General features: G+C 37.7%; 1 protein-coding gene across 1 annotated transcript in view; it reads left to right on the forward strand.

Moving 5' to 3' along the window:
* Nucleotides 1-409: 409 nt before the first annotated feature.
* The window catches only part of LOC126267181 (U4/U6 small nuclear ribonucleoprotein Prp3), a 51,615-nt gene continuing 36,664 nt past the window's right edge, over nucleotides 410-15,360 (forward strand). Inside the window, exons 1-3 of the mRNA XM_049972144.1 lie at nucleotides 410-587; nucleotides 1,209-1,390; nucleotides 12,020-12,252. Coding sequence (XP_049828101.1) covers nucleotides 1,240-1,390; nucleotides 12,020-12,252 — 384 coding nt within the window. The 5' untranslated portion in view covers nucleotides 410-587; nucleotides 1,209-1,239. The remainder of the gene's footprint in view (nucleotides 588-1,208; nucleotides 1,391-12,019; nucleotides 12,253-15,360) is intronic.

A 15,360-nucleotide genomic window follows, 5' to 3' on the forward strand; every position in this document is an offset into this window, starting at 1 on the left:
TGGCTTATATATATATTCTTACGTGTTTGTACGCCATAGTATATTTCCTCTATCAAAAACAGCGCGATGTTTTTAAATGTTTCCTGTCGTTTCACTTCTCAGCACTTTGTAATACAAACTTCTCTTGAGTAATAGTGGAAAAGAATGAAAAAAGTTATTTAAATTTATGGCTTATCTTGATTAAAAGAAAGGATTGGTTATTGGGTGATAGAACACATCCTCAACCATCAACGAATCGTCACTTTGGTAATGTAGGGAGAGGACTAAAAATTAAAGAGGGAGGCAAAAGCTTGACTACATTAAGCAGGTTCAAATGGATGCACGTTGTAGTCATACTCGACGCCCTTGGCCTATGACACGGAACTTCTATGATTGCAGAATCTTGTGTTGGTGGCAGTCAGCGATGTCTATAGTATGGCAGCTGTTGATGGCGGAGTGGAGGCAAAGATGCAAACTTGTTTTCATATGTATAATCTTTGGCACCACGGTGTTTGCATGGAGGTAGGAGTTTATGTGTGGGCTGTATGTGTTGTGTACTGTAGATACACTGAGTTGTTTTGAAAAATACAGTGAAGTTGTTTTTCGAGGTATGTTTTTGTAGCATATTTTAGCCTTACCTGTTCTGTATGTGTTGTAATCCAACAGTAGTTGTGTTTCGTGAACATAACCTGTAGGCTTCATTTCCGTCACTTGTGAGCATTTCATTTAATCTTTGCCTTGTAAACAGGTATTAAGTTTTCAGTACCACATAAATATTATTATTTTAATAATTGCGAGTAGTAATGTACACACCGTAATCACAAGTCTTCGTAGCGGCGGATGTGTTGTTATCATTCACTGTGAAAGTGTTATTAGCTAGATGAGCCTTTAGACATTCTGTTCAGAGGTGGAAATACGCGAATGCGACCATGGAAAAAAGTAAGACGTTTCAGTTTGTTATTGAATTTCATAAAGAATTCCCAGAGTAAGAAAGAAATGAGACAATTCACGTAAACTGTGTCGGTTTATGCAAACTTGATAACTACTCAATTCATTTGGCACTAAAATTATAGAGTTCGTATCAAAGATTATTTTTCGATGAGAATCGTAAGCGAGTGAATACAGTGTAGATTATCCATAATACTTATAGAACATTGTAGAGTGTGGTATGTAATTTGCTTCATTTCTGTGATGAGATATCTAACTTATTACATAACTTATGATTCCAGTTGTGTTTGTTGTTGGAGCGCTCTTGTAACAATGACGTCATACTTGTCAAAAAAAGATGTAGAAGAAATGAAACCATATGTAGACAAAGCAGTCCAAAAGTTTTTGGGCTTTAGTGAACCATCAGTAGTGACTGCAGCTCTTAACTGTCTAGCATCTGGATATGACAAGAGAAAAACCTCAAGTAAGTATTAATATTGTATGATCCGTTCTGTACAAAGTGTTTACAATGTTACATATCCCATGATTTATGTAATAAGAGGGAGTTTAGTATCCATGAATGTTGTTTTTTTTATATGTATGGTATACTTACAGATAGAAACAAAACATAGTATTAGGAGATTCTGTGCTCAAAAGCCCAAGTAACATATATAAATTATCTAACATAAAGTAGTACCAGAGGTACCATACACACAAACTGAGTTGTGGCAATTTAGTGTGCACACATAGTACTGTTTTTCACATCAGAAGTTACAGTATAAACAGCCATAGGCCCTACACTTCATGACACTGATAATTTTGATGTGGAGTAATTAGTGCCAGAGACAGTGATGGGAGCTTTCTTATGTATTACTGATTTCTATTATGTTCGTTTGGCATGAATTGGTTATCGTTTTCCTGTGTATAACTGGGCCAACCTGTGTACTTCTTGATCTGGTGAGATGGGACAGTGGGTGAAATGCTGGAGCCATTTCAAGTGTGCGTCTCCAGTTCTTGACTGAGTTACAATGTCACTGTGAGATTATGATTCAAAGGATGTAACTGACTTGTGCTTTGACCCATGACGTCACAAATATGGTGGAAATGACCATCCTCTGTGACTCCAATGTGGCGCCTATGACATTACGTAAAGATGACAACAAACATGAAAATACATAGTAAAACCAACAAACACACCTTCCACAAAAAACCAAATCAAACTAACGGACAAGTGTGGGAAATTGGGAGTTTTTGGGTGGGGACAATCTAAATATAAACAAATGCCACTACATCAAATGACAAAAACACTCAAATAACAAGACACGATAACCTTCCCAAATTCCACTACACACAGAATCAACTGGAATTGATCACTTCCCTTGACCAATGTAGGTCAACAGCAACTACCGATACCACATTATAAATCTCAAAACTTTCACCACCATCACACTTAATGATACCACAAAAAAACAACTATAAAATCAAAATTGGAATCGAGCACCTCCCTTGACGTATATAGGTCAACAGCAACTACCAATACCACACTATAAATCTCAAAATTTTCACCACCACCACACTTAATCCTACCACCCAAAAAAATCCCTAGAAAATCAAAATTGCTAACGAACAGTTCCCTTGACCTGTTATCCTTATGACATCTCCACATATAGCCGCCCCTGGTGAGAGACGCTGGAAGTTTAGTAAGCCTCATTTCTTCATGACACACTGAACACTTCATGACTTCAGCCAACAGCCCGAATAGCTGAAGAAATTTTATTAGAGGCAACACACTGTCCCCCATCATTGCCGACAACCAAAAACTGGTGACCTTGTCAGTCATATCCGTACCTACCACAGACATAAACAAAACAATTAACCAAAATTCGCACTGATGAACAGAAAAAAAACTACAGTAATGTCATTCATCACAAAACCAAAATTGTTATCTCACTGAAAAATATTCCGCTGAAAGCACAGTCACTACCGATACCACTCACATGCGATGCTACCACGCAAGTGAACCCCGTACACCACATAACACGCTACCCATAAACACACCACCATAGAGAACCACCGACCACAATAATACGCCACCTATAAGCATGCCAAACAAACAAACTAAACCAAAAAATCACGTAACACACAACACATAAACACACCACCAGAGAGTACCATCGATCACTTCAAAACGGCACCTACAAACACGCCACTCTCACAAACTAAACTCCGCTCCGTCGTGACGTCACACACCACAACTGCGTTACGTCACGGGTCAATGCTGACGGGTGGAATTGGACGCTTTGGTTGACCCATCTTAGTAACTGGCATATAAACTTTGCTGTCTATTCTGAATCTGCAGTTTACGAGCTTTGTAGATCAATTCTAGTAATTGATTCTACATTTTGTGATTTTTTTGCTATTTCGTATTTTTGTGTGCTACATTTCCGGGCCGGCCGCGGTGGTCTCGCAGTTCTAGGCGCGCAGTCCGGAACCGTGCGACTGCTACGGTCGCAGTTTCGAATCCTGCCTTGGGCATGGATGTGTGTGATGTCCTTAGGTTAGTTAGGTTTAAGTAGTTCTAAGTTCTATGGGACTAATGACCACAGCAGTTGAGTCCCATAGTGCTCAGAGCCATTTGAACCATTTGCATTTCCGATTCCACCTGTCTGCTTTTACCCATGACGTCACCAATATGGAGGAAACAACCATTCTCAACATCTCCAATATGGTGCCTATGACATCATTGCATAAACACAAAAATAATATAGAAACAACAAACAAATTTCTCTCCAAAAATGTAATCAAATTAATGGGATCAGTGCAGGAAATTGTGGATTGTTGGTTGCGGGCAAACTAAATATAGACACATAAAGACACAGCATGACCCCAAAACACACAAAAGGATGACATAAAAACAACACAAAATTCCCACATTCTACTACACTCACAATATCCACAGGAATCGGTTACTTCCCTTCACCTATATCGCTCGAAACTGCAGTTGTCGCTACCACAAAACAAAAACCAACAACACCCAAAAACTATAATCAGACCGCAACTATCAATACCACAAAACCAACAACAAAAATTGGAGTCTGACACTTCCCTTGACGATACTAAAACACACATAGCTATGACGACATACATTGGAATCGGACACTTCCCTTAACCTACAATGGTAAACAACAGCTCATGATAGCAAAATGCATCTACAAGTAAAAAATTGAAATTGGATACTTTCCTTAAGTTAAATAAATGAACCATAACTGACGATACCAAAACATCAATCACCTACACCTGCAGTAAATAACGCCAAACCAAGAACACATGAAAAACCCCACAAAACATCACAACTCGTGAACAATAGACTCAGCCATCCTGATTTAGGTTTTCTGTGATTTCCCTAAATCACTTCAGGCAAATGCCAGGATGGTTCCTTTGGAAGGGCACAGTCGACTTCCTTCCCCATGCTTCCCTAATCCGATGGGACTGATGACCTCACTGTTTGGTCCCCTTCCCCAAATTGACCAGCTAACCTATGCTAACTACTTGCTAAATGCTGAAAGACTTGCGATCATTTGGCTGCATTTACTGATTTCTCACATTTTTGGCAGAATAGAATCTTCCATCAGTTTTAAAGATGCCATTAGATTCAGCAACATATTGATGTATAACGGTGTGAATACTTGACTTGACTTTCGTATTGTATCATCAATCATTTCATTTAACATACTGTGCTATAATAAATGCTCTGTTTTGAACAAGATAAGGACAGTGACTGAAGACTTGTGCACATTCTGTCAGTCATCCACATTGTAAATAAGGGATTCCCCCAGTTAGCAAGGAACCAAATGTAATGGAGGTCACTCACTACACAATACATTTATAAATGAAGTTCATTCAAATTATGTTCTCATAATATGACAGTGCACAAATTTTTGTTTTCAGAAAAATTATTTAAAATATTTATTTACATAATATATTACAAAAATATGTATTTTATGTGAAATAGAATTTAGTATACAACTGAAGTGTGCTGTGTCGGGAATTTCTGTCTTAGTTACAGGTTTTGATCTAAAGAAAAAAATATTTATTTACATAAAAATCCATTCCCTATTTTGCATGAGTTGCTTTAATCCCAGCCTTTCTTAGGTGTGATATCAAAATGGCCTAAAAATCAGGGAAATATTTCCTGGAGCAGATTTTGCTTCCAGTTATCTTGACAATCGTCCACGCCCGAAAGCTAAATTGTGAAAATCCCATGAAGAAACTTAACAGAGAATGATCTACAAAAAGCTGCGCTTTCTGTGACAATTACTTCAGGAAGTAATTTTGTTATTATGAAATGTTTCAATAACTGAGTGCCCCCAGCACAATGAATGCCGTATTAAAAATTGTATATATCTTGTACTTTCCAAACTGGTGAACTAGTGTACCAGGTCTTAGCTATATTATAATTGGATTGATGAAAGCAGTCTACTCACCAAGTGGCACCAAGATAAAAAAAAAACAAACCATAAAGGTTAAATAAATGTGCAAGCTTTTAGAGCTGGTGACTCCTTCTGGCAGAAGGGTTTAAGTGGAAGGAAGAGGGATTAAGGAAAAGGACTGCACAGATGGACACCTCTTAGTAAGGTTTCCAGACCTCATCTGATGCAGTCCTCAACACTCAGTCTTTCTTATCATTGCATGTGGTAAGTCTCTTCGGACCCGGAGTTGTGTGTGGCTTTTTCCAAACTTTCCCCATTTCCTGAACACCGGGTCTGTGCGGCTCCCCAGTCGGAGGTCCGGGTCATCACTCGGGCATGGGTGTGTGTGTTGTTCGTAGCATAAGTTAGTTTAACTAGTGCGTATGTCTATGGACTGATGATGACCTCAGCTGTTTGGTCCCTTAGTAACTCACATGCGCGTGCGCGCGCTCTCTCTCACACACACACAAACCCGCACGCAAGCACCTAAATACTGCCAGTCCTTTTGCTTCATCCCTCTTCCTTCCTCATCCATTATTCTGTCAAAAGGATGAGCCACAGGTCCTGAAAGTTTGCATTGCTTTAACCTTTATATGTAAATTCTGCTGCTGCTCAGTAAGCAGATTTTTTATTATCTATCCAGTTATATTTTCAAAAATTGATTATTTTCATTGATACATCAGCTTTGGTATGTAGCTTAAATAGTCAGTGTAAGATGTCACTTGAGGAACAACAAAAACTTCTGCATCCCCATTGTACAATTTTGAAAGTCTTGACTTATGGGGGTGCTAAAGGTCAGGCACTGCATTTTGAGAGCTAAAAACGTTTGGAATATCTGCAAAATGTACAGGCATTTACAAAATTTGAAGAGAATCTAAGATAGTAAGATGGAGATCACTGGACTATTTGGCATTGAAATTTTGATGATTTATTTTTATTATTGTTGTTGTTGTTGTTGAAAATGCAGAGATGTAAGTTTTAATGTCAGAGGTTAAAATGTTTGTGTTGTTTATATTTATTTCATCTGCACTGCAGTAATTATAGCTGGTACTTGGTACTGTGTGTGATGCAGTGTAAATAAATTAAACGTTTCCTTGCAGAGCATGCTGTTTACATGTGTGTAGATAATTGCAAACTCTATACTCTTGAAGTATGACAGAAAGAATCCTAGAATCATTGAACAACAGAATGATAGCGATGTTAACAACATGTGAAAATGTTAACTTAAAAGGAGAAGCCACAACGTCCAGATCACGGATTTACTTCAGACTTTTTACACTTTTAGCAGTCCATTGTGACAGCATAATGTGCAAGTAGTAATGCATACTACATAGGCAATTTTGAGAAAATCGCAAGAGAAGTTTTATATGTCAGAGATGTACTAGTGTGCTGTGACTTTGAGCACGAGATGGCGGTGTCCTTGTGGTAAGGATTCAAGCTCCATAATTGGTAGATTGCTGGGTTAAGTTCTCTTCATCGGCCCCCCACACAACACTAGCGACATTGTTTTATATGTATTATGTTCGAAAGCTATGTTGTTGTTGTGGTCTTCAGTCCTGAGACTGGTTTGATGCAGCTCTCCATGCTACTCTATCGTGTGCAAGCTTCTTCATCTCCCAGTACCTACTGCAAGCTACATCCTTCTGAAACTGCTTAGTGTTTTCATCTCTTGGTCTCCCTCTAGCATTTTTACCCTCCACACTGCCCTCCAATACTAAATTGGCAATCCCTTGATGCCTCAGAACATGTCCTACCAGCCGATCCCTTCTTCTAGTCAAGTTGTGCCACAAACTTTTCTTCTCCCCAATCCTATTCAATACTCATTACTTACATGATCTACCCATGTAATCTTTAGCATTCTTCTGTTGCACCCCATTTCAAAAGCTTCTATTCTCTTCTTGTCTAAACAATTTATCGTCCATGTTTCACATCCATACATGGCTACACTCCATACAAATACTTTTAGAAGTGACTTCCTGACACTTAAATCTATACTCAATGTTAACAAATTTCTCTTCTTCAGAAACGCTTTCCTTGCCATTGCCAGTCTACATTTTAATCCTACTTCGACTATCATCAGTTATTTTGCTCCCCAAATAGCAAAACTCCTTGACTACTTTTAGTGTCTCATTTCCTAATCTAATTACCTCAGCATCACCCGACTTAATTCGACTACACTCCATTATCGTCGTTTTGCTTTTGTTGATGTTCATCTTATATCCTCCTTTCAAGACATTGTCCATTCCGTACAATTGCTCTTCTAAGTCCTTTGCTGTCTCTGACAGAACTACAATGCCAATGGAAATCCTCAAAATTTTTATTTCTTCTCCATGGATTTTAATACCTACTCCGAATTTTTCTTTTGTTTCCTTCACTGATTGCTCAATATACAGATTGAATAACATCGGGGAGAGACTACAACCCTGTCTCACTCCCTTCCCAACCACTGCTTCCCTTTCATGTCCCTCGACTCTTATATCTGCCATCTGGTTTCTGTACAAATTGTAAATAGCCTTTTGCTCCCTGTATTTGACCCCTGCTACCTTCAGAATTTGAAAGAGAGTATTCCTGTCAACATTGTCAAAAGCTTTCTCTAAGTCTACAAATGCTAGAAATGCAGGTTTGCCTTTCCTTGATCTAGCTTCTAAGGTACAGTATTGCCTCACGTGTTCCAGTATTTCTACACAATCAAAAATGATCTTCCCCGAGGTCAGCTTCTACTAGTTTTTCCATTTGTCTGTAAAGCATTTGTGTTAGTATTTTACAGCCGTGACTTATTAAACTTATGGTTCGGTTATTTTCACATCTGTCAACACCTGCTTTCTTTGGGATTGGAATTATTATATTCTTCTTGAAGTCTGAATATATTTCCCGTCTCATACATCTTGCTCACCAGATGGTAGAGTTTTGTCAGGACTGGCTCTCCCAAGGCCGTCAGTAGTTCTAATGGAATGTTGTCTACTCCCGGAGCCTTGTTTTGACTCAGGTATTTCAGTGCTCTGTCAAACTCTTCACACAGTATCGTATCTCCCATTTCATTCTCATCTACATCCTCTTCCATTTCCATAATATTGTCCTCAAGTACATCGCCCTTGTATAGACTCTCTATATACTCCTTCAGCCTTCTGCTTTCCCTTCTTTGCTTAGAACTGGGTTTCCATCTGAGCTTTTGATATTCATACAATTGGTTCTCTTTTCTTCAAAGGTCTCTCTAATTTTCCTGCAAACAGTATCTATCTTACCCCTAGTGAGAAAAGCCTCTACATCCTTATATTTGTCCTCTAGCCATCCCTGCTTAGCCATTTTGCACTTCCTGTCGATCTCATTTTTGAGACGTTTGTATTCCTTTTTGTCTGCTTCATTTACTGAATTTTTATATTTTCTCCTTTCATCAATTAAATTCAATACTTCTTCTGTTACCCATGGATTTGTACTAGCCCTCGTCTTTTTACCTACTTGATCCTCTGCTGCCTTCACTACTACATCCTGCAAAGCTACCCATTCTTCTTCTACTGTATTTCTTTGCCCCATTCCTGTAAATTGTTCCCTTATGCTCTCCCTGAAACTCTGTACAACCACTGGTTTAGTTAGTTTATCCATGTCCCATCTCCTTAAATTCCCACCTTTTTGCATTTTCTTCAGCTTTAATCTACAGTTCATAATCAATAGATTGTGGTCAGAGCCCACGTCTACCCCTTACAATTTAAAACCTGGTTCCTAAATCTCTGCCTTACCATTATATATTCTATCTGAAACCTGTCAGTATCTCCAGGCTTCTTCCACATATACAACCTTCTTTTATGATTCTTGAACCAAGTGTTAGCTATGATTAAGTTGTGCTCTGGGCAAAATTCTACCAGGCAGCTTCGTCTTTCAGTTCTTATCCCCAATTCACATTCACCTACTACATTTCCTTCTCTCTCTTTTCCTACTGCCGTATTCTAGTCACCCATGACTATCTGATCAATTTCTTCGTCATCTGCAGAGCTAGTTGGCATGTAAACTTATACTACTGTAGTAGGCGTGGGCTTCGTGTCTATCTTGGCCACAATAATGTGTTCACTATGCTGTTTGCAGTAGCTTACCCGCACTCCTATTTTTTTATTCATTATTAAACCTACTCCTGCATTACCCCTATTTCATTTTGTATTTATAACCCTGTATTCGCCTGACCAAAAGTCTTGTTCCACCTGCCACCGAACTTCACTAATTCCTATTATATATAAATTTGATCTATCCATTTCCCTCTTTAAATTTTCTAACCTACTTGCCCGATTAAGTGATCTGACATTCCACACTCTGATCCGTAGAACGCCAATAGTTTGAAAACTAATATGATCGAAAAGATGCATGCATTTGTATGAGCCTATATTGAATTTTTAATTTTATTTGGTTGTTTGCACATTTTTATTATCTAAATGTCTATTCATGCAGTCAAATATGTTACCAAGAAGTGCTTTGCACCTGGACACTTGAATTTTCATGGACAAGGGACAGGCTTCAAAAACCCAACTCAAACATTAATAAATAAAAGTCTAAGTAATTATATTCCATAATACAATGACTTATATTATACCAGAATATGAGGGTAATTTACGATTAATCGTCAGATGTGCTTTCAAGATTACAAGCTGCAGGATGATATTTTCACAGACATGGGCAACATAAATTAAAATGACAACTACTACATCGAATGAATGCATTTCCTTGCATGCATAACGAACTTCAGAGTTTGTAAGGAACAACAAAGTTCTTTGACATTTTGAAAAATTTCTTTTTCTTCTGACTATTGGAAGCAAAACATGTATAAAGCACATTTACATACATATCGGTGCCGAAAATCGGTGCTGTCTGAATCAATGTATCCCAATAGCTTCTTCACTAGAAGCACTTTCTTGTTCATTGTCAGTCAGAAATGAACAAGTTTGAAGGTACTAGATAAAGTTTTTAACTAGACTATTGAAATAAGTCACATAATACTTGCTGTAATAATAAAAATTGTTGTTTGTGGTGGTGGTGTGGTCTTCAGTCCGAAGACTGGTTTGATGCAGCTCTCCATGCTACTCTATCCTTTGCAAGCCTCTTTATCTTCAAGTTACTACTTCAACCTACATCCTTCTGAAACTTGTTTTCTGTGTTCATCCTTTGATCTAACCTTCACGATTTTTCGCTCCAGTACTAAATTGGTGATCCTTCGATGTCTCTGTGTGTCTTCTACCAACTGATCCCTTCCATTAGTCAGGTTGTGCCACAAAATTCTTTTCTCCCCGATTCTGTTCAGTACCTCCTAATTAGTTACATGATCTGCTCATCTAATCTTCAGCATTCTTCTCTAGCACCACATTTCAAGAGCTTCTATTCTATTCTCGAATAAACTATTTACCATCCACGTTTCACTTCCATGCGTGGATACGATCCACTTCCATACGTGGCTACACTCCATACAAATACTTTCAGACAAGACTTCACAACACTTAAATCTATATTTGAGGTTAGCAAGTTTTTCTTTTTCAGAAAACCATTTCTTTTCACTGCCAACCTACATTTTATATCCTCTCTACTTACACCATCATCATTTATTTTGCCTCCCAAGTAGCAAAACTCATCACCTACTGTAAGTGTTTCATTTCCTGATTTAATTCCCTCAGCATCACCTGATTTAATTTGTCTACATTCCATTACACAGTGAAATAATGTTGGAAATTCAGTTAAAGTGCATGCAAACATACATGTGTTACCTTTCAAATGTAATATGTAAAAAATAATATTACTAGTGCTGCAGAAATATAAATGGAAAAAAAGTAGTAGGAGTCAATCCAGCAATCTACTAATTATGAAGCTTGAATGCAAACCACGTGACTGCTGCCAGCTCGTGCTCAGTGTCACAATACACCAGTGCATCATATATGTGTAAAACTTCTCTTGTGATTTTCTCGAAATCAACTAAGTAGTAAGCCTTATTACTTGCACATTGTGTTGTTCTAATAGACTACTGAAAGTGCATGAAGTTTGAAGCAAATCAGTTATGCGAATGTTGTGGCTTTCCCTTTTTATTACTTTTCTTTCTTCTCTTTTTAAAACTGTGATAGCAGTTTTATCTTACTCAGTTATGGCCTAAAAGTTTGAAGAGAGAATGTGTGCCATGTTTACTCGTGGAAAAAGATTAAGAATTTTTTTTAACAAAACAAGAGCAACACACACTATACTTTACAGTGGAACCTTCGATTGAGTTCCTGTAAATCCTCTTACAGTTGTTTATGTCACTCTTTTAACTGATGAATTACATTAGTACTCCAGTTTCTGTATTTTACAAATTGATGTGTGTGTGCTACTCAACTCTTGCATAGTTGAATTCTTGGATTTGAACTCTCTTGATGTTTTAATTATCCGAGAAGAACCTGTAAATAGTACACCCCGTTGTTATTCATTCATTATCTTAAACTCTTATTACCCTTTGTGTTGTTAACTTCCTAGATAAAAAAACGTCTTCTTTGGAAACCTCAATTTTTCTGCTAATTTTTATTTAGTGTTGTCTGTTTGATAACACCATTCATTTCTGATTTTTGTGTTATTGCTGGTACTACTGCCATTATCGTCAAAGAACTGTCATCCATACTGGTAAATTAGATTGCATTTTGTTCCAGATAAGTTGGCTTCACTCCTCGATGAAAAGAAAGCAGCAAAATTTGCGGAAAAGCTGTTTGATTTGGCTGAAGACATAAAATCTGCGCAACGAAATAGCAGGAAACGCCATCATGAAAATGATGCAAGGCAAGAAGATAGTTCCAAAAAGGCAAAAACCAAATTCACTGAGGCTGAGGCTCCAACAATTCCAGCAGCTGCTCAGCCAAGCCCTGGACAGCTTACAGCCATTCAGGTGAGTTCATCTTTTATACATTAAACTCTACAGCTCTGTATTTGTCTTTCAGTGTCGACTTATCATGACAGTTAAAAAATGAAACATTGCATTTTGGGGAAAATGCACAGGATGTATCCTGCCAAAAATTGGCAAATTCAAATAAGGAGCTACCTCATGTTTACTTACTATCCGTTGATTTATTGTGTGAATGTAACTTTGTGTAAATAGTAGAAGAAAAAGGACTACTAAAGAATACAGTTGATGTTTTTTTCTAGTAGAAGAGCTCAATATCAGTAAATGCTATGGGGATAATAAGAGTGGAAACCGTAACTATGGGAATGTTGGCTCTGCAAAAGAGTTAATCCTTGCTATGATCAGAGTTGTTTGACTCCTTCCATATTGTATTACACTTTGTCTTTCAACAGTGCAAAAAAATTCTTTTTACTGTTTGTATTAGAGTTCAAGTACTGATTCTGAACAGCTACAGTGGCACACTGCTCTCTTCCTTCCATGAGGAAGGAACTATTAATTCCAGAACCAGATAATGTGCCACTTTTACCACACATTTAGCTTTCTGAAGATAAGTTCTGACCAGCAATTCTGTCTCATGATTCACTATTTTTCTCGACTGAATTTTCGCTTGCTGAAATTGTGGGCTGAGTTGCTTTTGGCTGATCCGTTGTGTGCTGCAATTTTCAATTTTTTGCCATTGTTTGTAGCGTGTCTTTACAAGCAGTAGATCCAGTGAAAAGAGGAAAGATGCTAACTTGACTATCAGCCGCCTTCTAGGACGTGGTTTAAGATTTAATTTCACAGATTACCTTTAGTGCCACCTCTTCTTCCTTGGTAAATGTAATTCGTCCCGGTTAGTGTATTCTTCGTAGATTCTTCTTTTACAGTTCACTCATCAGGCAGCTGATCTTCACTGCAGCTTAACCCGGTAGCTTCTTCCCAATTTCATTTAACGTTTAAAAAAAGAAATTGAATACGAGGACCTAAAATAATTTTCTAAATAGAACAGGTTTCCAGATTACAGAAAACTCACTGGGCTACATAAAATTTGTCAGGTATCATGCACAAAAGTGTAAATTTGTAATCGTGCACAGATTTATGTACTCTCGTGCTCAGTAGTTGTTCACAAACTGTATATTGTACAATGAAACACTTGACTATTAAACCAAATGATAAATAATATTGCATTTGTGCATGTTTACTCTAACTTTAATTCATTTATTGTTGTATTACATACATATTATTTCTGTATTTATTTGCTTTTTTTCCACATGTCACAGAAGTATAACATTTTTGAATATCCTGTTCAAAGTTACTTTTTCTACACAAATTTTTGTATTATACAATAATTCAAACAGCTTGGAAGAATTTGTAGGTGCCACAGTCTGCAAAACATTGTTTATGCATTTATTAGTTTCTAGTGGTATTAATTCTTCCACGAACATCGTTTTGCTCCTATTCTACTTCCTTTGTTTCTTCCTGGTCATATTCTGTGTTGCAGATTTCTATTAAATCTGTTGCTGAAGAAAAAGCACTGTTAGTTGACAGATAATCACCACTTCGAATATAATCATCTACACTACATGAAATGTTTCACGTTTTAATTTATTCAAGATTGCTTCTTCATTTTCTTGAGCTTCAATGGCCTACAAACCCTGCTTAATTGAAGCTGTTTTAACAGTTTTGAGCTGTTTCCCCTTACTGCATCCAGGACAGAAACTAACCTACAGGATCAAATGCACTTTAGACTTCGTCAACATTAAGAATAAGAGGCTACATCGATAATTATCTATAATTGGACGTGAGAGTATAAATAACACCTTGGTCCATGGGTTGTGTTGATACTGCAGTCTCAGTGAATCAAGACACAAAAGAATTAAAGATTTAGTTGCCAGTGGGCATTGATTTATATCATTAGGGAAAGTTGAAAAGTTATGCTGGACCAGGATTCGAACCCGGGTCTCTTGCTTCTTGGCAGGTGTGCTGACAACTACTCCATCTGGACATAGTGGTCAACACAACTGCATGGAGTAACGTAACTTGCCTCCTGTCAGACCCAAATTCTTAACTTGTCTGCTACATCACTAGTGTGTGGATAAGTTGAGACTGTAGATCTGACAGGAGGCATACTTGTGTAGTCCATACAGTTGTGTTGACCACTGTGTCCGGATGGCATAGTGGTCAGTGCATCTGCCTAGTAAGCAGGAGATCTGATTCAAATCCCAGTTTGGTTCTGTCGCATCCAAATGTCCCACAAATCTGGATATTACATGATTTGACCAACTGGCCAAATTGAGGCCCACAATGAGGCCATTTCACGCTTTGTCAAGTGATGGTAGCATTCTGTCACATGAGTACACAGCATCTCTGTGCTTTATAACAGTGATCACTCAACATGTGATGCTGTTTTCGCCACTTACATGCCCTACTAGGCCTGGCAACAACACTGATGCACCCTTATGGCCCATTTACCTGTTGCAGTGAATTGCAAGTCTTAATAATCATTTACATACCCGCTGATGATGCGTAAGTGAATGAAGTTACATTTGACCATGTTGTCTGTGTGCTTCACCTTTTTTGTCAGACAGAACATACATACAGTAATTAGCAGCTAAGGACTAATGACAGTTGTCTATCTGAAGCCAGTAAAAAACATTTGGCAACATCTCTTTTTCAAGTCACACTCCACCAACTTAAGAGCGCCAGATCTTACTATGCCAACAAAGTTGCCATGCTTTGTTAGGTATTGTTGGTCTTGGATTCTACAGCCAATACATCCCACATTACTAGTTGTTACCATCTGTAATATCAGTTCCACTTGTTTTAATAATATTGTTTTCACTGTTTGATTCTCTATGTGTAAGTTGAAAAGCCTGAGGAGTAAAGCTAAGCACTCAATGTATTCTGGAGGTATTTGGTAAATAGACGCATAAACAAGATTGAACTTATAGTATGTGCATTTTTATCATTTTACATTAAAAATCTATGTTGTGGCCTTTTTATGTCACAAATGCTATAGCGATACCGAAAGGTAGAAACATACAGTGAAGAGAACCTAAGTACTAACAGCATCATTCAGATTCAGAATTGTTATAGATGATAGTTGGGGACGAA

Source organism: Schistocerca gregaria, chromosome 4 (assembly GCF_023897955.1).
Source record: "Schistocerca gregaria isolate iqSchGreg1 chromosome 4, iqSchGreg1.2, whole genome shotgun sequence".
Classification (NCBI taxonomy): domain Eukaryota; kingdom Metazoa; phylum Arthropoda; class Insecta; order Orthoptera; family Acrididae; genus Schistocerca; species Schistocerca gregaria.